Source organism: Phocoena sinus, chromosome 2, assembly GCF_008692025.1.
Source record: "Phocoena sinus isolate mPhoSin1 chromosome 2, mPhoSin1.pri, whole genome shotgun sequence".
NCBI lineage: Eukaryota > Metazoa > Chordata > Mammalia > Artiodactyla > Phocoenidae > Phocoena > Phocoena sinus.
The window spans coordinates 41,951,332-41,973,807 of record NC_045764.1 but is presented as its reverse complement, the minus strand read 5'-3'; the positions used below and the strand labels follow the sequence as shown (position 1 = coordinate 41,973,807).

The 22,476-nt window shown below is 45.2% G+C and overlaps 1 protein-coding gene and 1 long non-coding RNA gene across 2 annotated transcripts in view; both read left to right on the top strand.

Annotated features, from left to right (window-relative positions):
* Positions 1-1,659: 1,659 nt before the first annotated feature.
* LOC116749436 lies at positions 1,660-9,037 on the top strand. The gene is made up of 3 exons (XR_004348612.1): positions 1,660-2,547; positions 3,446-3,501; positions 4,145-9,037. It is a non-coding gene; the product is annotated as an uncharacterized LOC116749436 (long non-coding RNA).
* A 3,139-nt stretch (positions 9,038-12,176) lies between these two features.
* LOC116748545 (A-kinase anchor protein 13-like) overlaps positions 12,177-22,476 on the top strand; it is a gene marked incomplete at its 5' end in the record, with an annotated part of 32,387 nt that continues 22,087 nt past the window's right edge. Inside the window, 8 exon segments of the mRNA XM_032621687.1 lie at positions 12,177-12,377; positions 14,545-14,611; positions 18,034-18,169; positions 19,609-19,721; positions 20,301-20,402; positions 20,405-20,451; positions 21,076-21,141; positions 21,143-21,331. Coding sequence (XP_032477578.1) covers positions 12,177-12,377; positions 14,545-14,611; positions 18,034-18,169; positions 19,609-19,721; positions 20,301-20,402; positions 20,405-20,451; positions 21,076-21,141; positions 21,143-21,331 — 921 coding nt within the window.

Genomic DNA, 22,476 nt, shown 5'->3' with positions numbered 1-22,476 from the left:
TCTCCCTCCACCCTTTCAAAAAAAAATAATAAATGTCCTTTACGTCGCGATGGTGATTGTGTGGGCTTCCTGAAGTGAAGGCTTCCAGGATACTCTGGGTTCCTGGTGAAGGGGCACCCCCTACCCAGCTCTAAGGGACCCTTCTCCCCAGTGGAGCCTTATTTCTGTACCTTCGGGAACAGGACTCAGGAGGACAGCCCCGGAGCACAGAGCAGCTCCCGGGGAACTCAGGTCCCCTGGAGCTGGACCCTAACCCGGAGGCACCAAGAGTCAGAACCATTTCCAGTCAAATCAGCGTGGTAAGAAACGTCCTTGCTATAGATTCTACTACGTAAAAAAGATGAATGTCAGTTTGCCTTTCTTTGCCAACTTTTTTCACCTCATCCCACCCCCAAACAAGGGAGCTGCCAAAAACTAACTCAGAAAGAAGAATCCCATTTCTGTGTAGGTCCACAGCGATTTACTGGGTCGGATCCTCTGAGAAATTGCTGGAATGCACACGGTAGGAGCTGTTGCCGCTGCTGCCTGCGGGCACCTGTGCCGCCCTTCCTGAATCGCTGGCTGCCTCCCCGGAGTCCAGGACTGCTGTCCCTATGAGAGGCCCCTCGGTCCAGCCGGCTGCGTGGTGTAATGCGAAGAACGTGGGCAGAGCTGCCTCAGTTCCCAGCTCTGGCTCCCAAGAGCTCCTTGTCCCTCCCCAAGCGACAACCAAAAAGAGGAAAGTCCTGCCAGGTTGCCAAGCGCTTTGCCTTGCTCAGTGAACTTGGAAGTGCCCAGATTTCTAAGGAGTCTTGCAGCCCTGGTGGCAATAGATGCCTCCCCAGGAGCCAGCAAACACTGGTCCCTTCTGTCTGCCGTCTGCCCTTGGCTGTCACGGCAGCTGCAGCGTCCCCGACGCCCCCAGCGGGGCTGGGAGAGTGGTTCCCACGGCCTCCCTCCTCCGCAGCTCTGCTCCCATCGTGCTTGGGTCTGAGCCAGGGACAGGCTCCATGTGGCATGCAGGCCAGAAGAGGGAGGAGGTGCCATCCTTTGTTCCAGAAGAAGAGCAGAGGCACAAAGCCCACAGGGCTCCACGAGGACCGGTCATCCACCCAGTGGGGCGTGGCGTGTCTGCCTGCTCCTGAGGGAGAAGGTTCCCCAGATAAAAGGGGCCACTCCTGTCTGAGGACCTCCCACCGGAAGGGAAACCAGGTTGTGGCAGCCATGTGCCCAGGAAGGGAGTCCTGCTAACCAATGCAGCAGGACGGAAACCTGAGTCACAAATGCCGGGAACAGGTTGGGATGCTGGACAGTCCAGAAAAGAGCTTGCAGGGCAGGGAGGAAATACAGCACACAGGTTTTGTTACTTGCTAGGAAGCGGGAACAAAAGTAGATCGGTGGTGAGCTGTGCTGCAGAGCATCAGGAATAAGATCAGGAACCTCCTTCCAGCACCACATCCTGGGTTCAGGCCGCAAGGGCCTCGCCCACCACAGCTCCTGCTCTGGGATTCTTGGGAGGTTACCTTTCCCTTAACTTTACCCCCATTCCTTCAGGGCCTCAGGTCACCGCCGGAAGGTTGCCCAGAGGTGGTGGAGCAATCCAGGTGGACATGGTGCCACCCCCGTCAGGGTCCCAAGAGGAGTCCGACGTGGAAAAGGAGGCAGAACTTGGTACACCCCAGACTTGGGCAGAACTTGGTGCACCCCACCGGCCTCCCCCATACACCCCCTCCCAAGTCCTTTGGTGTCCAAGTTACAGCCAGGGCGTCCCCAGGCCCCTCTGGCCTCTTTCTTTCACATGGTAATCACTCACACAGCTGTAAATAGTCCCACTGAAGTTTGGGCTGCTCTTCCCTCCAGGCACCTTGGTGAGACTTTCTTCCTGGGAAAGGGTATCTGGACCCTTGGGTTGGAGATGGGAGGGGAGGGGGACCCAGGAGGGCCTCTGAGGGGATTGGCTGGCGGGGCTCAGGGGGCGTGAGGGGAGTGAGCTCCTTACACCAGCTGAGAACCGGGCCAACTTTTCTCCCCCTCCCTTGTCAGCACATCCCTTGAGGGCCCTGAACTTCCCACCCCACCCCCAGCAGCTTTGGGGTTGAAGCTGGGCCGTTGCCTGGACAACCCCAGTTCCCAGCCTTGCCTGGTCTCTGCATCCAAAGGACAAAGGAGCGGGACGCTGGTCACCTGAAACAATGCTCCCTCCACCAGCCCCGGCTGGGCTCCCGCTCCGTTGAGGGGGCAGTGGACAAAGGCTGGGGGGCCATGGGGTGAGTGAAAGAACGGGCGCAGACTTCGGATCAGAGCCTGGGCTCAACGTCCAGTCCAGCCATCTAATGGCCGAGTGACCTTGGACAAGTTATTGGACCTGTCTATCCCTGTTTTCCTCTTGCATTCGGGAACCAGGGTATCTAGCTTGCAGATTTGCTGTGACAACTCGGTGAGATGCTGAATGTTGGTCCCCAGCACGTGACTCTTGATTCCTGAGCCTGTTACCCACAGCTGCAGCAGGAGCCTGTCCCAGCAGCAGTGCCGGAATCCCATACCTAACCTCTGTCCCTGTACCTGGAGGTGAGTGCCCGGAGGAAGAAACGACCTTCCCCGTAGCCTGGCAGTGGTGCCCAGCCCAGGGCGTGGCTCGGAGCTCCTTGTCCCTGGGCTTCTGGTTTGGGATACCTTTCCTCCTTCCCTCACTTGGCTTAGGTGAACTGTCACTTCCTAGAGGAAGCCTTCCCTGACAGCCAGGGCAAGCCCAACCCCTCCCTCCTGTCTGCCCTTAGCACCTGGAACCCTCCGGCCTACACAGAACACGTGACACCTGGAACCACCAGCCTTTGGCTAGTGTCCCCTCCCCCTCGCTTCCAGACCAGAAAGCAAGGCTGAGCCCAAAGCCCACGCCCCACGCACCCTCTTTCCAAAACCACAGTGCTGGTAGTGGACAGGCAGGGTTGTCCCAGGGCCTGGAAGAGGCAGGGGCCACTGCTCTGCCAGCAGGGCCAAGGTGGCAGGTGGCCCTCAGCTCCAGCTAACTCCAAGAAGGCTCTCCCCATGGGTGGCCTCTGGTTGAACCGTACAGAGTCCTGCTGCCAGGGCTGGGATGGCCGCCAGCCCCTGTCCCTGCAAAGCAGCTGAGCTTCACCCCCATCAGGTCTTGCAGCCAAAAGTGGGCCAGGCCACTCTGCCCTATCTGGGACCAGGAAGCCCAGGGGCGGCTCTCTCACCCTCTCCCACTGGAGATGAGAGCGTCTCTGAGAAAGGCGGGCTGGGAGAGCCAAAGCAGCCAGGTCTGGAAATAGAACCATTCAAGTTCATACCCTGGTGCCCCACTCCTGTGTGCCCTGGGCCAACATGCTTAACCTCTCTGAGTACAGTTTCCTCCTCTGTAAAATGGGGATGGTGGCACCTACCCCCATACTGTTACTGTAAAAAAAAAAAAAAAAATTACATGTCCTTTCTTTTTGCTTGGCAGGAAGAGACAAGATAAAGGACTGGATCTTGGGATTGTGCAGACATGTGGGCCTGCAGGTGTGAGCATTTACTGTGACTTCAGGGCTCCCCCAAGCTTTCAGAGTTTTCTGGGTCAAAGAAAGTTTGCCAGTGTCTTGTCTTCTTCTCGGAATGACCTTCCCATGCAAGGCCCTAGAGCGAGGGGCTCTCACTGGCTGGAAACCCATAGGTCTCATATCCATGATGCCTTTGAACCTGACCACCCAAAGGGCGTCCGAGTCCCCCATTTGTGGGTGATCACACCAAGGCTCATGGCCCAGCCAGAGCCAGCGGCAGGCCCATGCCTGCCCACACGCAGACCCAAGATTTGTCCTTAGACCAGTGTTCCTCAAAGGACACTTCAGATCCCTGCATTTGAACTATCTGGGCTGCTTGTTAGAAATGCATCTCCCTGGGCCCAACCCCAGATTTAATGAGTCAGAATCTCCTGGGAGAAGGCTAGGAAACTCACAGCTTTCACTAACTCCCTGGGGAGTTTTACCCATACCACAGTTCACGAGACCCTGGGTGCACCCAATACTCCCACCCCAGCGAGTTGGGGTGGTGGGTGGGTGGAAAGGAGGAAGGAGAGAGCTCCAGTATCCCACCCCTCAGAGCAGTGAGGTCCTTTCCACTCTGCAAACAGAAGTTCCCTGCATGGAATCCCGCTCTTGTTCTGCAGATGATGCTCTGTGAACATTCTGGCTGTTTCCAAACCTGTTGACAAAGTCCGGGAGCAGTTGCATGGTTCTGAGCAAGGTACAGGCTTCAGTCTCTTCGTCTGCAAGGTAGGAACCCTACAACCCCAAGGGCTGCTGTGATGATGAGATGACAGGACAGCACAGAATCCGTGCTCTGTAGATTTCTCCTGCCATTGTTGTGTGTGCCGACGTCGTCACTGAAGGGCTGGGTGGCCTTGAAGGTGTCACATCCACAAAGTAGGTGGTTGGACTAGAGAGCGGCTCTCAGCCCTGCACACGTTAGAATCATCTAGGGGCGCTTTGTGCCTCAGAGGCCCAGGCCCCACGTGTGGCGGATCCCCCCACAGAACCTTTAAGGTGGGGCCCAGGCATTAGTACATTTGAACAGTTACGGGTAGTTCCTACGTGCAGCTGAGTTTGAGAGGCTGGATGATCCCCAGTCTTGATCCCAGAAGTCAGCTCTGTTCTGCAGGTGAGGCTCCCTCCCCCAGGGTCTCCAAACAGCCCCTGAGATGGAGCCGTCTCTGCGTGTGATGGAAGCCTGGGCTTTGAGTAGCTGGGGCTCTGGGCCTGAAGGATGACAGCTGTCTCCTTGGGGCCTTGAATCCCACTAGAGTCTGCCAAGCAGCAGAGTAAACATGAGGGAGAACAAGGCAGAAGTGTTGCCCGTGGGAGGAGCACAGCCCAAGGGGAACTGGGCCTGGGCTTGAGGGAACACTCCAGGTGCCTCCAGAAGTAATGAAAATGGTGGGCAGAGAAGACAGGGCCCCCAGCCCACTCTGGAGGTCTGAGCCAAGCTCAGTTGGCTCAAGCACTGCCTGCAAGTCCCAGATTCTGGTGCCAACCTCCAGCTGACTTTCCCCGCAAGGATTCTAGACCATCGTGATCCCTGCCCCAGCTCCACCTGCCCTTTCACACCCACATCATCTCCATTTAGCCCTCTCCCAGCCTGATAGGAGCCACTCCTCTGCAAGGATGCTGTCTTAACATTTAGGGGGGATTTGTTGTTTGATATAATTGTAACTCATATTCCCTAAAAAAAATATATGGGAAATACTGGTTTATTTTTAAAACATTTTTAAACACCTATAGTCCCATCACCCAGAAGAAACTATCCACTAATATTTCATTATGTTTTCTTCATATACGTTTTTAAAAAACTGGATTTATAATACTGTAAACAGGTGTACATCATAGTGATTCGGGGTAATTTTTTTGGCCAATGATATTCCGTTATAGATTATTACAAGACATTGGGCATAATTCCCTGTGCTCTGCAGTAAATCCTTCTTGCTCATCTACTTTATGTGTAGCAGTTTGTATCTGCTAATCCCATACTCTTCATTCTTCCCTCCCCCACAACCCTGTCCCCTTTGGTAACCATAAGTTTGTTATGGAGCTGAGAATCAGGGGAGATGAAGGCAGATAGAATAGGCAGGACAGAATACAGAAGAGAGAGATGCACACAGAATTCTAGGGATCTTCAGTGGGTCCCCCTCAAGTACTCATTAGAGGACTGATCAGTGCACACATGTGAGAAAGTGTTCAAGTCTAGAAAAGAATCATCCCAAAGGATTAGAGGTGATAATACCCAGTGCTCACACAGGACCAGTTATAGTGCCTATTCCCACCAGCCAGCGTGGAAAAATCATTCACAGGCACAGGGTAGAGGACACAGAAGGGGCTTTCCTTAGTAATAGGGAATAATTAGCCCTAGATGAAGCACTGCTGCAGTTCTACCTGACAAATCTTTAAAAGCAAGACCTAAAAGGATCAAACAGTTTCCAAGTAACTTAACCACATCCCAGAACAAAGTTCAGGAATACTTACAAAAACATCCAGCACACAACAGAGTAACATTCACAGTGTCTGACATCCAATAAAAATTACTACACATGTTAAAAAAAAAAAAAAACTTAAAGGATAAAAATCATGTAAACTGACACAGATGTTAGAATTATCAGACAAGGATGTTAAAACTTATTATAACTATGTTCTATATGTTCAAAAAGCTTTAGAAGTATCCAAGATATAATTAAAGACCCAAGTTAAATTCCTACAGATAAAAACCATATGTCTAACAGGAAAAAAAGACTGGAAAAAATGAACATAGCATCAGTGAACTGTGAGACACCTCAAGCAGCCTAATTAATTTGTAATTGGAGTCCCAGAAAGGGGGTAGGAGGCAGAAAGAAATTATCTGAAGATATAATAGCGAAGTTTTCCCAAATTTGATGAAAAATATAAACCCATAGTTGAGGTTCAGCAAAAACCCCAAGGACAAGAAACATGAGAAAAATGACATCAATTCACATCATAATCAAGTTGTTCTAAACCAGCGATAAAAAGAAAATCTTTAAAACATCCAGAGGAAAAAAGCACATTATGTACAAAGGACCAGATAAGGATGACAGCAGATTTCTTGTAAGAAACAATGTAACAGAGAAAACAGTGGAACAACATCTTTAAAATATTGGGGGGCAATTTGTCAAACTAGAATCGTATACTCATTGAAAACATTTTTCAAAAGTGAAAGCAAAACAAATACTTTTTCAGATGTACAAAAGCTAAAAGAATTCATCACCAACAGACCCTCACTACAAGATATTTTAAACTGAAGGAAAATGATACCAGATGGAAATATGATCTATATAAAGGAATAAAGGTCACTAGAAAAAGTAATTACCTGGGAAAACATATGTTTTTTTCTTATTATTTAAAACTCTTTAAAAGATGGATGACTGTTTAAGCAAAGATAATAACAATGTAGTACAGGGTTTTTAACGTACGTAAGAATAAAATGACAACAATAGCACCAAGGCCCATTGGAGAGAAATGGAAGTAAACTATCGTAAGATTCTTGTACTATATAGGAAGTTGTTGTATAATATCACTTGAAGGTAGACTGTGAGAAGTTGAAGATATGTACCATGAGCCCTAAAGCAACTGAGAGGAGAAATGAATTTTAATCCACACCTCACACCATATACAAAAGTTAACCCCAAATGGATCACAGACCTAAATGTGAAAGCTAAAATTACAAAGGTACAGAAGAACACACAGGAGAAATCTTTTTGACCTTGGATTATGCAAAGCGTTCTTAAATATTACACTACAAAAGCACAATCCACAAAGGAAATTGATAAATGGACTTTATCAAAATTAAATGCTTATGCTCCTCAAAAGACACTGGTAAGAGAATGGAAAAACGAAGTGCAGACTAGGAGAAAATACTTGCAAATTATATATCTCTTAAAGGACTTCTATCTAGAATATATAAAGAGCTCTCAACACTCAATAAGAAAGCAGACAATGCAATCAATGTCTTCGCAAAAGATTTGAACAGACATTTCATCCAAGAAGATATAAAGATGGCAGATAGACACATGAAAATATGCTCAACATCATTACATAACAGAAAAATGCTAATTAAAATCATGACAAGGTACCACTATATGCCAACTGCAGTGACTAAAATTAGAAAGATGAATCATGCCAACATTGCAAGGATGTGAAGGAGCTGGAACTCTCATACTCTGCTGGTGGGGATGTGAAATGGTACAGCCACTTTGGAAAACAGTTTACTATCTTCTTAAAAATGTAAACATACACCTACCATATGATCCTGCCATTCAACTTCTAGGTGTTTACCCAAGAGAAATTAAAGCATCTACCCATACAGGGCTCTCACATGAATATTCATAACAGCTTTATTTTTACTAGCCCAAATGGAAACAACCCACATATCAATGGACAGAAAGGAACAACTAATGGTATACACAACAAAACCATGAATCTCAAAACTATTATGCTAAGTAAAGGATACACACACACAAAGACCACACTGTATGATACCATTTATCAAATGGTTAAAATGCAAGGCAACTATTATAACAAAAATAGAGCAGTAGTTGCTGGAGATGTACAGCATTGGGGAGGGGCAGGAGGGATGGATTTTAAAAGGGACACCAAACATTCTACTCAACATTGTGCAGAAGGTCCAGGAAAACTGAGCAAAAAATATGGGGGGGAGATTGCATTCAGATTGGAAAAGAAGAATGAAACTCTTTTAATCTGCAGATGACATGACTCTTGATGTTGAAAATCCCAAGGAATCCACTAAAAACAGTTAGAACTAATAAACGGAGTCAAAAAAGTTACAACGGGGCTTCCCTGGTGGCGCAGTGGTTGAGAGTCTGCCCTGCCGATGCAGGGGACGTGGGTTCGTGCCCCGATCCCAGAAGACCCCCATATGCCGTGGAGCGGCTAGGCCCGTTAGCCATGGCCGCTGAGCCTGCGCGTCCGGAGCCTGTGCTCTGCAACGGGAGAGGCCACAGCAATGAGAGGCCCACATACCGCAAAAAAAAAAAAAAAGTTACAAGGTACAACTCAATATAAAATGATTAATTATATTTCTATACACTAGCAACAAAAAAACAAAATAAAAATTAAGAAAAACATTTGTAACATCTTCAAAAAATTAAAACCAGGAATAAATTTAACAAGAAGAAGTGAAAAACTGATACTCTGAAGACAACATATTGTTGAAAGAAATGAAAGAAGACCTAAGTAAATGGAAACACATCCGTGTTCATGGCATCAGAAGATTTAACATTGTTAAGATGCCAATATTGGCTTCCAGTGTCCTTGTCGCCACGGTGAGCAGCAGCTGCCCCCCACCTCTGCAGGAGACCCTCCGATACTAACAGGTCTTCCAGTGTGATGCTGAATAAGAATGTTGAGTGAAGACCCACCACCAGTCCTTCCCATCAGGAAGCTTGCACAAGCCTCTTAGATAGCCTCATCCACCAGAGGGCAGACTGCAGAAGCAAGCAGAACTACAGTTCTGCAGCCTACAGAGTGAAAACCACATTCACAGAAAGATAGACAAAATGAAAAGACAGAGGACTATGTACCAGATGAAGGAACAAGATAAAACCCCAGAACAACAACTAAATGAAGTGGAGGTAGGCAATCTTCCAGAAAAAGAATTCAGAATAATGATAGTAGAGATGATCCAGGACCTCGGAAAAAGAATGGAGGCAAAGATTGAGAAGATGCAAGAAATGTTTAACAAAGACTTAGAAGAATTAAAGAACAAACAAACAGAGATGCACAATACAATAACTGAAATGAAAAACACACTAGAAGGAATCAGTAGCAGAAGAACGGAGGCAGAAGAACGGATAAATAACCTGGAAGACAGAATGGTGGAATTCACTGCTGTGGAACAGAATAAAGAAAAAGAATGAAAAGAAATGAAGACACCCTAAGAGACCTCTGGGACAACATTCAATGCAACAACATTTGCATTATAGGGGTCCCAGAAGGAGAAGAGAGAGAGAAAGGACCCGAGAAAGTATTTGAAGAGATTATAATCGAAAACTTCCCTAACGTGGGAAAGGGGCTAGAAATGTATACAGCACGTGATGGGCCATGTCAAGCTAAGTAAGAAGTTTGGGCTTTATCCTAAAGATGATGGGGAGCCATTAAAAAAGTTTCTGAGAAGTGAGAGGCAAAAAGTTTTGAATACAAATCAATCAAGGCAAACGGTCCAGCCCACCTGTTGCCTCTTTGACTCTTTCTGGAAGACCATTGGCTAGTGGGGCTTAAAGTCTTTAGCAAAGTTCACCAAGTTCTAGATCCTGGAATATGAATTACATTGCCTGATGTATAGAAGGGCATAACAGCATTGGCATCTCAGAGTTATGTGGATTTCTATTTGTGATTCTGCTTTTTTCTCTGAGTAGTAAGACGATTTCTTATCAAAATGTGTCCTTATTTTCAAGTAGCAGAGAACTAGACAATTTAATGAGGGCCAGTGGTTTCCGGTCCTTGAAGAAAAATATCGTCAAAAGTTTCCTTTTGCTGATTAGAATGAGTCACTCCCCAGGGGTCTCTTTCTGCAGAGCCTCCTTGTGCCCAGAAGGGGGTGTTGTCTGAGAAACCCTGGCATTAATATTCAATGATACATAACCCTTTTATAGCTGCTGACTTCTGGAACAGTTCACGACCTATGTGGAAATGGTCATGATCCCAAAGAGTAGAAATTGCAGGTAGCACAGCATCCATATATCTCCCTTGCAGTCTTCTCCTAGAGAAGAAAACAATGGAAATAAGATAGAGCTGTGACTGAGATAAAGCCTTCCATGTTTTTTTTCCTCTTGTTGATTCCCTGAGTGAGCCTTTCCCAGGGAGAGTCTCTCCTCATGCTGCCGTTGGTAAATGGATGTCTCTTCTGATTGTTTAACTTCAGAAAAATGACCAGACAGTGAATTTCACTTCGGGTGGAGCTAGAAGAGCTTAGCTAGATAGGAGGCTTGGTAGGCCTGAGAGTAAAAGGCCCAAGAATACTTCACCCCACCCCACTTCCAGACAAGTTCCCGCTCTGGGCCATGCTGTCAACAAAAGTAGAGTTGCTCCCTATCGCCTCTTTTATGGAAATAGCTTCAGCCAAGATTTTCTCCACTTGGAACTTTCCCTAACCATACCCTGAAGGATGGGTCGGTCCTAGTGATAATTCAGATGACTAAGTTGAAGACTCTTCTGCAACATGAAACCTTATAGAACAATTCTAGTGGAGTTTACTTGGAAAATTATCTCTTTCTTCAAGAGATGTAGCATAAGGAGTCTTATAGGATCACAGAGAAAAGGAACTTGGGGGGGGAAGATGTGGTACTTCCTTTCATTTTATAGGTCTGAGGAAACTGAGGCCTATAGAGAAGGAACTTGCATAGGGTAACATAACTAATTAGGAGAGCCAGGACCTAAATCACATTTAGTGTGATGGCTGTTCTTCTAGTACTCCTTTTAGTGTTGATAAGATATTTGACATACTGTAATCTAGGTTGTGTCAGGGCACTTGGCTTTTGGATAAAATAGACATAAGATCTCCAACAGACGTTTGAGTAGGTGGCATGAGCCAGGCATTATGCTAGGGAGACCTAATAAAGGATTCGGCAGTAGATGGAGGGACCCTACCCTAGAGGAGCGCTCAGTGGAGGAGAAAACCATAAGATTATCCAACGCATTGTGACTGGTGGTGTCAGGGAAGAGACCTGTGAACCGAGTAGGCATTGAGGAAGGAATGGGGAAAAGCGTCTGGGGTTCTGGCAGTCTCCATTCTAGTGTCCTCGTAATCTGTACGTAGGAACCAGGAGAGCATCCTGGCCCATGATTCGTGGGTTACCATAGGCAGGACCCGTGGTGCTTCGTGAATCAGGGTGTGAAGCGTTGCCTGATGGGTGGTATCTGTTGATTTTCTCAGGCAGTCCCTCCCTGGAGAGATGCTCATCATGGGGTGTCCCCACAGACAGCTCTTGTATTTGTTTTACTTCACCTCTGGCCTCCTGGAACCATTCTTATGACCATAGTACAAGCTGATGATGACCCTTTTGTGAGGCACAGAGGGTGGGGTTTATATAGCAGTGGCCCTTATGGGCCAAGGAGTGAGAAATAAGAGTTGAAATAAACTCGTGTCCTTGCAGGATCATGGGCTGTGTTTCATCTTGTGGTAAATCTCTGTTCATCATTCAGGAAGTCTCCCACTTTCTCTTGAGTCAGAGCTCCCAGAGGTGCTTTAGGGTGGTTCTGATGACCTTTCTTCTGCAGCTGTTGACTCGCTTGGGGTGTTGCAAAAAGTTCAGGGTAGTTAGGTTTCCAAGTCGAAGGACATAAAGGTAGATTTTCACATTCACATTCCACCTTTGACACAGCCATACAGATTTCACAGCCCCTGTTAAGGGGCTGTATTTACGTATTATTTGTGGGTGTTACTAGAGGTATATGTAAATTTCTCTATATGTAAATACATACCATTTATGTCTTATTTGTGACTTAGACCTACATATTGACAGCAGATGCTTTCACTTGTAGTTTTGTAGCCTCTCAGCTTCCTGCCCGAGAAGTTTCAGATTTCTAGTTTTCATTAATCAGAAATCACATCTGCTCTTGCTTCTCCTCCTCCAAAGGACATCACATGCCTGCTTCCTCGAAGAGGGCTGCAATCTGTAATTTCAGCTAGTCACGTTCTCACGTGTGAGCGACTTCACCTGGCAGTCTGTCGCTTGCTGTGGCAATGGAAAATCAGTCTGGGGGATCTGTTTGCTGTGTATTAATGTCACCTGGGGTTTTGCTCTCTTTTCAGATTGTGGTGCTTTTGTCCACAAAGGCTGTAGAGAATGTCTGGCCTCCTGTGCAAAGGTCAAAATGAAGGTAAGACATTTCTGGCTAAACCAATAAAATCTTCAGAGTTGGGAGATTTGGGGTTGTAGTTTTTGTTTATTTTCATCATTTTGATGAAATGACTACTTTGAGACTCAAATAACCAAAAATGATTTTTCTCTTCTTAACACACTCGGGAATTTGTGGCTTTTGGAAGGTGAAATGCTTTCAGAACTGCTCCACGTTAAATGCCCATTTCTCTGTGATTTTAATGTGTGTCGCCGTTGAAGTGGTTTTCTTCTTAACTGTGTCTGCAGACCTCCTCTGCCTTTCACACGCCTGGCTTCCTTCTTCAGGACCATGAGGGCAGCAGGTGGAAATCAGGGGCTCTGACATGCTGATGGGCTGGGGAGTGTCAGGGTTAAACGGGCCTGTGTGGCAGCACTTTTCTCCACGGGCTTGTGTGGATCACATGACAGGAGCAGGAAGTGTATGATGGTACGTGCTCTGAGTATGCAGCTGTGTGATAACAGGCACTGCATATCAGAGCCCTTAAGGAAGAGTACGGGGCTGGGGGCAGATGGGCGTTTAGGCGGCCTGTGTGGTTTTCAGTGTAGTAGTCACTCATAAATGTCTTTGTTCCTTGTCAGAAGAGTGCTCTCCAGCTCCATCTACACAAATGCTCAGCATGCTGTGTGCTTCCAATAACCAAACGCATTTATCTAGTGCAGTGGCCTCAAACTGGAGTGTACATTAGAATCACCTTGGGGGCTTGTTATAAGATGACACTGGGCCCCACTCCCAGAGTTTCCAATTTGGCGGGTGGGGAGGGGCCAGGAACTTGCCTTCTAGTAAGTTCCCAGATGATGCTAATACTGCTAGTCCGAGGACCACACTTGGAGAAGCACTGAACTCTAGTGTAAAGATGACAGACCTCTGTACCCCAGATCTTATTCAGTCCATGGACATAAATTTTGTTTGGCTCATGGAGTAATTTTTTTTTATTTGAGTTAGTGTATCTATAGAAAAATCGTATTTCACACCAATTTGGATTTCTGATTTCTCCTGAAGAAATGGAAGATCTCACAGCCTTGGTATTTCCCCTTACCCAGCATTCCCAATTCCCACCTTGCTCTTTTTCTTTTCTTTCCATAGTACTTACCACCTTCTTAGGGTCTGCTTAGCACACTGTATGTATTATTATATTACATTGACTTTTTATGATCTGTACCTTCCCCCCACTAGAATGTAAGCACTAAAGTTGCCAAGCAGTCTGAAGTCAGGACTGTTTGATCCATCAATAGCTCCTAAGCAGGTAGAACAGTATCTGGCCTGTAGTTCCTTAAATGTTAGAGAGGTGGGTGGTGGGTGATAATCCACTGGGGCTGAGTGGCTGCCGCCTCCTCTAGACAAGATGTACAAGCCCCAGACTGCCACTCCCCCGCTCCTCCAACTCACCTCTGTCCTTTGTTACCTGCCTGACCCCACAGGCATTTGAGTTTGTGATCTCTGGTAAGACTGCTGTGAATGTGCTATAGAGAAGGAGAATGATAGGGATACAGCACATCCCATAGAAACGGATGTAACCTCAAAGGGGGAGTTTCATTTTAAATGGACCCTTTTTCACTAATGATTTATCTCAGACTAATTGCTTCAGTCTGTAATTTCTCACAGTGTCTCTGTTCCATGCTACAACAAAGGTCTTAAAATTAGCACTTTACCTAAGAATTATTTTACACCTTATAAATGCGAGTCACTGGAGAAATAGAAACGAAAAGGGCACAGATGCCGCTCTTAAAGGAGCCAGCATTCTGGTGAAGATGGACAAGCAGACGATGACCATAAGTAAAGAAAAAGCTAGGCGGGGGTACATGCAGGATCCTGAGGGGTGCCAGTCCTTGCCTCGGGTGAGGAGAAGAAAGAGGCTAACAGACGGCTCTACCAAGGAGGGATTATCTTCAAATAGAAGAATGTCGTGCCTGTGTCGGTAAAGAGAGCATTCCAGGCAGAAGAGACGGCATATGCAGGATCAGAGCGCTTGGCGGGTTCAGAGGAGAGCCAGAGTGGGTGGCTGTAGCTAGGCCTAGGGTACTGAGGACTGTTGGCAGGAACAGAGCAGGGAAGTAGGAGCAGCTGGCTTCCTGCTCTAGGCCTCTTGAAACTTGACAGAAGACAAATTGTAAATGCAGTGTTCACTCAGGCTTTCTTTTCCTTTCAGCAGCCCAAAGGGAGCCTTCAAGCACATGACACATCTTCGCTGCCCAGGGTCATTATGAGAAAGAAGTGTAAGTAGCTCAGCCCACCTCTCATGATTCCTTTTCGCCTCTCTGGTTCAGGACTTACCCATACTTCTGTAGTATTTATTTGTTATTCTTAAGCAAGATTTGAAAACCTATTTTGAGTACTTAGAGAAGGCTGCAGTTTCATTGACCAAAAGCTTACCATTCTACCATCAAACTCTCTGGAAGGTTCTAGAATAGTGTGTGTCTTAGCTTAAAAGGCCGCACCTTAGCCCTGTGTGTCTTGAAATTTCTCTTGCGTGAGTCGACAGTGAAACTTGCTTTTAGCAGTGTTACAGTTGCATCACATGAGATCTTGCTTCTTAAACTTCTTGACAAACTGTGGAGTTACGAAACTAGTTCTTTTTTTCCCCAAGGACTTCAGTGGTACACAAATTGGGTAAATCACACCTCTCCCATTCACATCACCTGTCTTCTCCAGTCTGTGCAAAGCTTCACTTTGGTTTTACTTAATATTTTCCCCTTTTCATTCTTCATTCCCTATCTCATTCCTTTCCCTTCCTCAGCACGCACTGCAGTATATTTACTGTAAACCTCTCTGATCTGCCGTATCTTTAGACATATGTGTACCTCTGGAAATATCTCTTATGATTTTGTGCGTTAAATTTAAATTAGATGATATGACTTGCTTATCCATTCTGCTGGCTTTTTTCCCACTCAATATGGTTTTGAGATCTATGCGTGTTCCTATATGTAAGCTATTGTCTCAGATCGCTGCATGGTGTTCTTTCATAAATATATACCACATTTTAATTATCAGTTCCCCCAAAGACAGTTGTCTGAGTTGTTTCCAACTCCTGCCATAAAGATGCAGTAATGAATATCACCTAAATTTGCTCTATGGGAGCCCATGTGAAACTTACCCTCAGGCCGTGTTTTTCAAAGTGTAGATCCTGGATCAATTAGAAGTGCCAATTCTTGGGCCCTACCCAGACCTACTACCTCAGAGATGCCAGAGGCGGAGCCCAGTGATCTGTGTTTTAGTAGATGCTCCAGGTGATGGTGATGCACACACTCGAGCTTGAGGACCACTCCTCTGTGCCCGACTGCTCTGAGTGCTTCCAGATGGCCCCGGAATGGCTGTAGAGACTGTGCCACCAGGAGGGTGTGGAGTCCCTTTAGATAGAAGTCCAATTATTGCCCGTCTTTGCATGTGGATTCCAAGAAGAAAAAGTTGTGCCAGACTGTCACCCACCTTAACCAGTGATCCAACCCATTCCAACACCTTTTACAAGTCTAATCTTCCTTAAACTTTTGTTCTGTGACATTATCCCTTATTTCAGAAACCTTTTTTTTTTCTTTCAAATCAGATAAAATAGCATTTTTCCAAAAAAATACCTATTATGTCTGACCCCCACATGTATTCGTATTCCTGTTTTCCCCTTTTAATTCCTGAGGTAATGTAGCGGTAAGAGTACAGATTGTGGATTCAGGTTGGATGGATTTGAGTCCCAGCATCCCACTTAACAGCCGTGTAACCTTGGACGTTTACTAAGTCCCCTGTATGTCATTTTCCTCCTCTGCGAAAGGATGGAAATAGTATCGGCAGGTGGTCATCGGGTTTAAGTGAGATCACACCAATGAAGTACTTGGTGAGAGGCCTCCTTCAGTGTTTGCTTTCACCACTACCATCGCCATCACAAATAAGGATGCTGAGGCTCAGAGAGTAGTTAGCAACTTCCCTGAGTGCAGTGGATTGGTTTCAACAAGGGAGAGTTGTTGTTTGCAGCCCCCTACGCTGCCTTTTAGATGCAGGTTGTTCTTTATAATTTTCAGGGCTCTGCATGACGTGACATCGTTCTGCTTCTCCGGCCGTTTCACTGATCCCTTATATACACCCCTCTACTTACTTCCTCTTCTGCTTGTTATCTCCCTGTCACATTAATAGAGTGTTTCTGCCTTCCTTCATGCAGTTCTCCTCATCAGAATGTCCTCTTTTTCTGCTGACTTACCCACATCCTACTGTTCTTCAAGAACCGGTGTTTCTTCCTCCATCAGATTTTATCTGCTCAGCAGCTTCCCTTCTGAGACACTGAGGATGTGCTCCAGGCTCTTGAACACTTGAGCATGTTCTCTTCCCTGCCAGTTGCCCTTCTTCCCTGTTGCTGTGGGACCCACATCTCCTAGTTTCCTGTGTGCTTCCTGCAGGAAGGGTCTGGTCGTGTTATAGGGTAGCATGTTTCTGGTGTTCATTATATCGCCTTCTTCTAAATAGAATTTGAATTGGAAATTAATGGTTTTATTAATTTTATAAGTCAGAAACATCCTGTAATACTGTGAAGCCATAACAGCTGCCCCAGTCTTATTTCCTTCAGCTCCTGATGCTCCTGGGGATGGACAGGTAATGCAGCAGTTTAGTTAGCTACCAAGGAGAAATAATTTGCTACCCAGATGGCAGTGTGACTACTTTAGCATGAAATTAGACCTCCAGTTTGCTCTTTGGTCAAGTTCAAGAGAAATACGCAGTATGAGGACAAATTAGCTATGTGACATCAAACACATGTTGCATTTTCCTCATCTGTAAATTAACGGAATTGGTCAAAACCTGTGTTCTCAGACATTGTACAGAAGCATCTCTTGGGGAGCTGGTAAATGTGTAGGCTCCCAGGTCCCACCCGCACAGAACGAGGAGGGCTGGGAATTTGCATATCTAACCAGCCCCTGACACGTTTCTTGGTAGGTCCTCCCAAAGAACACCAGCCTCAGTTATCTCTGAGGCTCCTTTTCTCCTTAAAATTCTTTCGGTCTCCTTTTCTCTTACTTTGAATTAGTTTAAATTTTTTAGTATATGATACTTTCACACGATTCTTTATCCTCATTGCCATCACACCGTACAGGAAAACCACTTTTCTTAGTTTTATATTTATCTTCCTTAAGTTTCTTTATTAAAATAAAGCAAATACCAATTTGGATTATTAATTATGTTTTTAAAACATAAGAGGTGGTCTGTTGCACACTTTATTCTGCACCTTGATTTTTTTCCCCCTTAATGTGTTATCTGCCGATCTGTGTCAGTTCATGGAGAGTGTCCTCGTTTTTTTTTAAAGCTTCATAGTATTCCCATGTAGGCTGTACCATGATTTATTAACTGATCTTCTTTTGATACTCATTTTGCTTCTACCAAACTTTGCATTGCATAACTTTGGACATACGACATTTCAAATATAAACAAGTAAATCTTGTAGAATAAACATATCCTAAATGGAATTACTGGGTCAAAGATATAGGCATTTACCGTTTCAACAGCTGGTGCCAAGTTGTCTTCCATAGGGTTTTTGTACCTGTTTACACTCCCAGGGTAAATCTCTTTTAAAGCAGTTTGCTTCTATTTGGCATTCATCAGGTGAGTCAGTGCTGGTGGGCATGTGTCGGTGATACTTCATTTGGTGTCCTTTCCTTCTTTACAGCCTCCCAGCCCAAGGAGCGCCCTCGGTCTGCAGTCCTCCTGGCCGATGAAACCACTGCCGTCCCCATGTTTGCTAACAGACGGTCCCAGCAGAGTGTGTCGCTCTCCAAAAGTGTCTCCATTCAGAACATTGCTGGGTGAGTGGGGATGTAAAGCCAGGACAGTTGACATCTAGGTGACAGAGCATAATAATTTATACCATTTGACAAAAAGATTGTTTTATAAAGAAATGTATAACGTAATGGGTTAGTGCTACAGATGAGAGGGGTGAGTGTTACACTTTGATGTACCATCATGGTCGCCATTTTGTAGCAAGGATCCCCTTTAAACACCATTTTTAGGCCAGTTGTCCTCTGCTCTTATATGTGATCAGTCCTGCTTTTAAAGAACCTGCCTTCTAAAAGGATGATTTTCAGATCAAAATAAGAAGTGGGAATAGGAAAAAAGATTTAATTCTGAATGTTTGGTTTCAATCACTTGTATTTTCATATGTCCTGTTGGTCTTTTCTGTTGGTCAGTATGAACCTCGGGGGAGGGGGTAAATTTGTTTTGTTTCGCTTTTTTCTTTTCTTTTCTTTTCCTTTTTTTTTAACATCGCCCCTTGACTCTTAAGTCATGGGAGTGAATAATGGGCCAGGTACGACAGTAAGGTTCCCCGTCCCTCATCTGCACTGAGTTCCTTTTGTGGTCCCTCCAGAAGTTGCTGTGGCCCTGATTGTTCAGAAGCCTCGGCTGTCTGTAATTAGCACAGGGCCGATTATGATGTTGCTGGCTGTTTGGGGTAAGATGCCTGCCTTCCCATCCAGTAAAGAAGTCATCTCAGTGTAGGACTCAAAACATCTCTTGCAGCTCTCTTAACCTAGGCTGGAGGAAAATTCTCAACTGAAGGATGCAAATCTCCTTTTGTCTGTGTTTCCTATAACCTCTGTGCTGGCTAATGTTTCCTCCTCCTTAAAAACAAAAAGTTTCAGGTATTTTTATATTCTTTTGTCTTTCTGTTGTGATTAACCAAAGGCTTTCTTTTCCAAGTTCTTATGTTATCCAAATGAGTTTATATTATGACTTAAAAGTTGGCCTTTAAATAAAATTTAGTTTTGAATGACTCTGGCTTACTTTTGTTGTACCACAAACATCATCTACTGGGTGCCTAAGGTGCTAGCTGGTGAGTTGGGGTCAAGAAAAGTTTGAAGAATATGGTTTAATATAAGGTGCTTGGTCTATAGTTATTTAGGGAACACAGGGAAAAAGTGTAGTGGTTAGACATGAGTTTCCAACAGAAAAATTTCTTATATAATGTGTATGCAGTTTGACAGGAAGAGCATCCTCCTTGCTACCTATCGTTTAAAAAAAACCCAAGGCTCAAAAAGTTCATGCTTGCAGTGATGTTAAGTGCCTCCAACCTTCCTTAATAGTTTGTGTTGAATATTGCTGGGTACCTGACATAAGTAATTTGTCTTCCATCATTGTAGTACTTGCAGCCAGCTGTCATTTTATAGTTTTTCAGATCTTCACTTAAGACCGGAAACTATGGCTTCTCAGAATGTATCTGACAGTATGTGTTTCCTTTTTCCCACAGAGTTGGCAATGATGAGAACATATCAAACACCTGAAATTCCTGTCTCATTCAAACAGACTCACTAAATAAAATCAGCAAGGTCAATGAGTCAACAGAGTCCCTTACTGATGAGGGTAAGCAGAAGCCACTGCATGTATTGTGTGCGTCTGCAGAGACTTTGTGCAGTCTCCTAGAATGCAAGCACTAACGCATCTCCTGCCTCTTCCTTACTCCTGTGAAACTTCTCTGAAACTGTCTGTAAAGCATCACATGCTTTCTAATGAGTTGGTAAACCCACTTATCCTGTTGTTAGATGGTTGTCCACCGAAGGATGTCATTGATTTTAATGTGGTCAGACTCTGTACAAACGCTTCTTCTTCCCCTAGACTTTCGTACACGTTCAGTTCTAGCTGTCTTGGCACAGCTGTAAAGCCTACTCTCTTAACAAGTCAAGTCACCAGACCCTGATCATGTCTTAATCACCTTTGATTTATGTGACATTTATCACCCTTAACCGAAGTCTTGAATATAGAGTATGTCACTCCGGAACAGAAAATGATCTTTTCTAATAGAATATATATTCTATGACATCCCTGTATTAGTGTAGAGTGTTTACGTCTCATGAAATTATCCCCATGAGGAACGTCCAGCAGAGGTTTTTTTTAGAGGTCACAGACGCAGGATTCTGATATTGATTCTTTTTGTATTTTGAGGAGTAGGTACAGACATGAATGAAGGGCAGCTAATGGGAGACTTTGAGATTGGGTCCAAACAGCTGGAAGCAGAGTCCTGGAGTCAGATCGTGGACAGCAAGTTCTGAAACAGCAAAAGAAAGATGTGGTCGAACGGCAAGAAGTGATTATGGTGAGACTCTTCCTGTGCTCTGCTAATATTTGATTTGCATTGTCTGGCATTATTTATGAGGGGATTTATTGGGCTATATCAAGTCAATTTTCAAATATGTAGCATCTCAAAGATTTTCTTTTGAAAACTTTGAGGTATAGAGACATCTTATTTCTATCCTTTAGTCTCTCTGTAAAATTATATTCTTAATTTTATTGGATATTTTATTTAATATGAGTGCTTATGTATGCGATAGTCCTAAAAAGAGATGTCTTGTGACAGTACAGTTTAATTCCTCAGCTACAGTAGAAACTAGACTAAACGCAAGTCATTTCTGGAAATAGGAACGTAGTAAATTATGAAAGGTCTTGAATGCCAGTGAAGACCACTTGGAAACCACCACTTAAGAGTGATTGGAATCCAGTACACCTGTCAGAAAATAGTGTGAGGTCCCGTGAGAAATCGAGGAATACGATGAAAACACTTTAGGGAAAAGACAGCTGTTGACTCAGTTTTATAAAGTTTAAATTGGGCCGTAAATAGCCTTAAGAGAAAATTTGGGCTCTTAGTAGCAGCAGACACACTTTGCAGGAGAATCCTCGAGGAGAGCATTCCTGACCACTGAGCCTTGTCCCTCCCCCAGAGCTGATGCAGACGGAGTTCCACCTCCTCCGCACACTCAAGATCATGAGCGACGTGTACAGCCGGGGCACTGACGGCCGACCTGCTCTTTGAGCAGCAGATGGTGAGAGAGCTCTTCCCCTGTTTGGATGAGCTGATCAGTATCCATAGCCAGTTCCTTCAGAGGATCCTGGAGCGGAAGAAGGACTCTCTGGTGGATAGAAGTGAAAAGAATTTTCTCATCGAGAGGATTGGGGATGTGCTTGTGCACCAAGGTGAGGCAGCGGGCGGGTGCCTGGTGCCTCTCACACGCACTGGGGGCCCCGTAGCCGTGCGTTCACATCCTGGCTGGACTGCTCACGATCTCTGTGAGCTTAGGCAAGTGGTTGCATCTCTCCGACCCTCAGTTTCTTTTTCTGTAACTGAGGACAGTAGATTTTCTCTTTTAATGCTATTTTGAAATTTAAGAGGTAATGTATATATAAAGTGCCCAGCATACATGGTAGATATGCAGTAAAAGCTTCCTCAGAGTCTGTACCAACATCAGAGATACTATAGTTTAAGAGATCAAAAAATATTTTTTGGAAGTCTCAACTTCAACCTGTGCCTCAAATCAAAAGGCTCATTTATTTAAAAACCACCTGAGACTAAAAACTTGACTAAGAAACCATCTGTAAAATAATTCATAAAATATTTCTTGCTAATATTTTCATCAAGGTATGGTGTGGTTTCAATCCTACGTCAAAAGCAATTTAGCGGGCTTCCCTGGTGGCGCAGTGGTTGAGAGTCCGCCTGCCGATGCAGGGGACAAGGGTTCGTGCCCCGGTACGGGAGGATCCCACGTGCCGCGGAGCGGCTGGGCCCGTGAGCCATGGCCGCTGAGCCTGCGCGTCCGGAGCCTGTGCTCTGCAACGGGAGAGGCCACAGCAGTGAGAGGCCCATGTACCGCAAAAAAAAAAAAAAAAAAAAAAAGCAATTTAGCTAAAAATTGTTTTGATACTTTCAGATGTATATGTCATAGGCAGTTTCTAAATGTTTCTTTTTTAAAACATTCTTTTTGAAAGAAGAATAATGCTAGTATAACCTTTATAGGCAGAGGGGCATCGCATCACATCTGACTAGCTCTTTCTCACCGGCAAGCCTCTGCCTCATTGTGGAAGCAGAGGCTTACTTGCTGGAACATTTGCCTGAGAATTGGAAATATTGTCCTTTCGTTGTATTCTTGAGTCTGTACCCCTCGCCCTGTTAATTCATTGGTGCCTTCATTCATTCATTTTTCAAGTATTTACTGGGGATCTACTCAATACCATGTGGAACCACAAAGGTAAATATAATGTAGACCTCTGCTTCATGGAACTCATGTTCTAGGAGTGAAGGATAGGCACGTCGTGAAGTAAATGCAGATGCAGTGTAGTGAATGTGTTC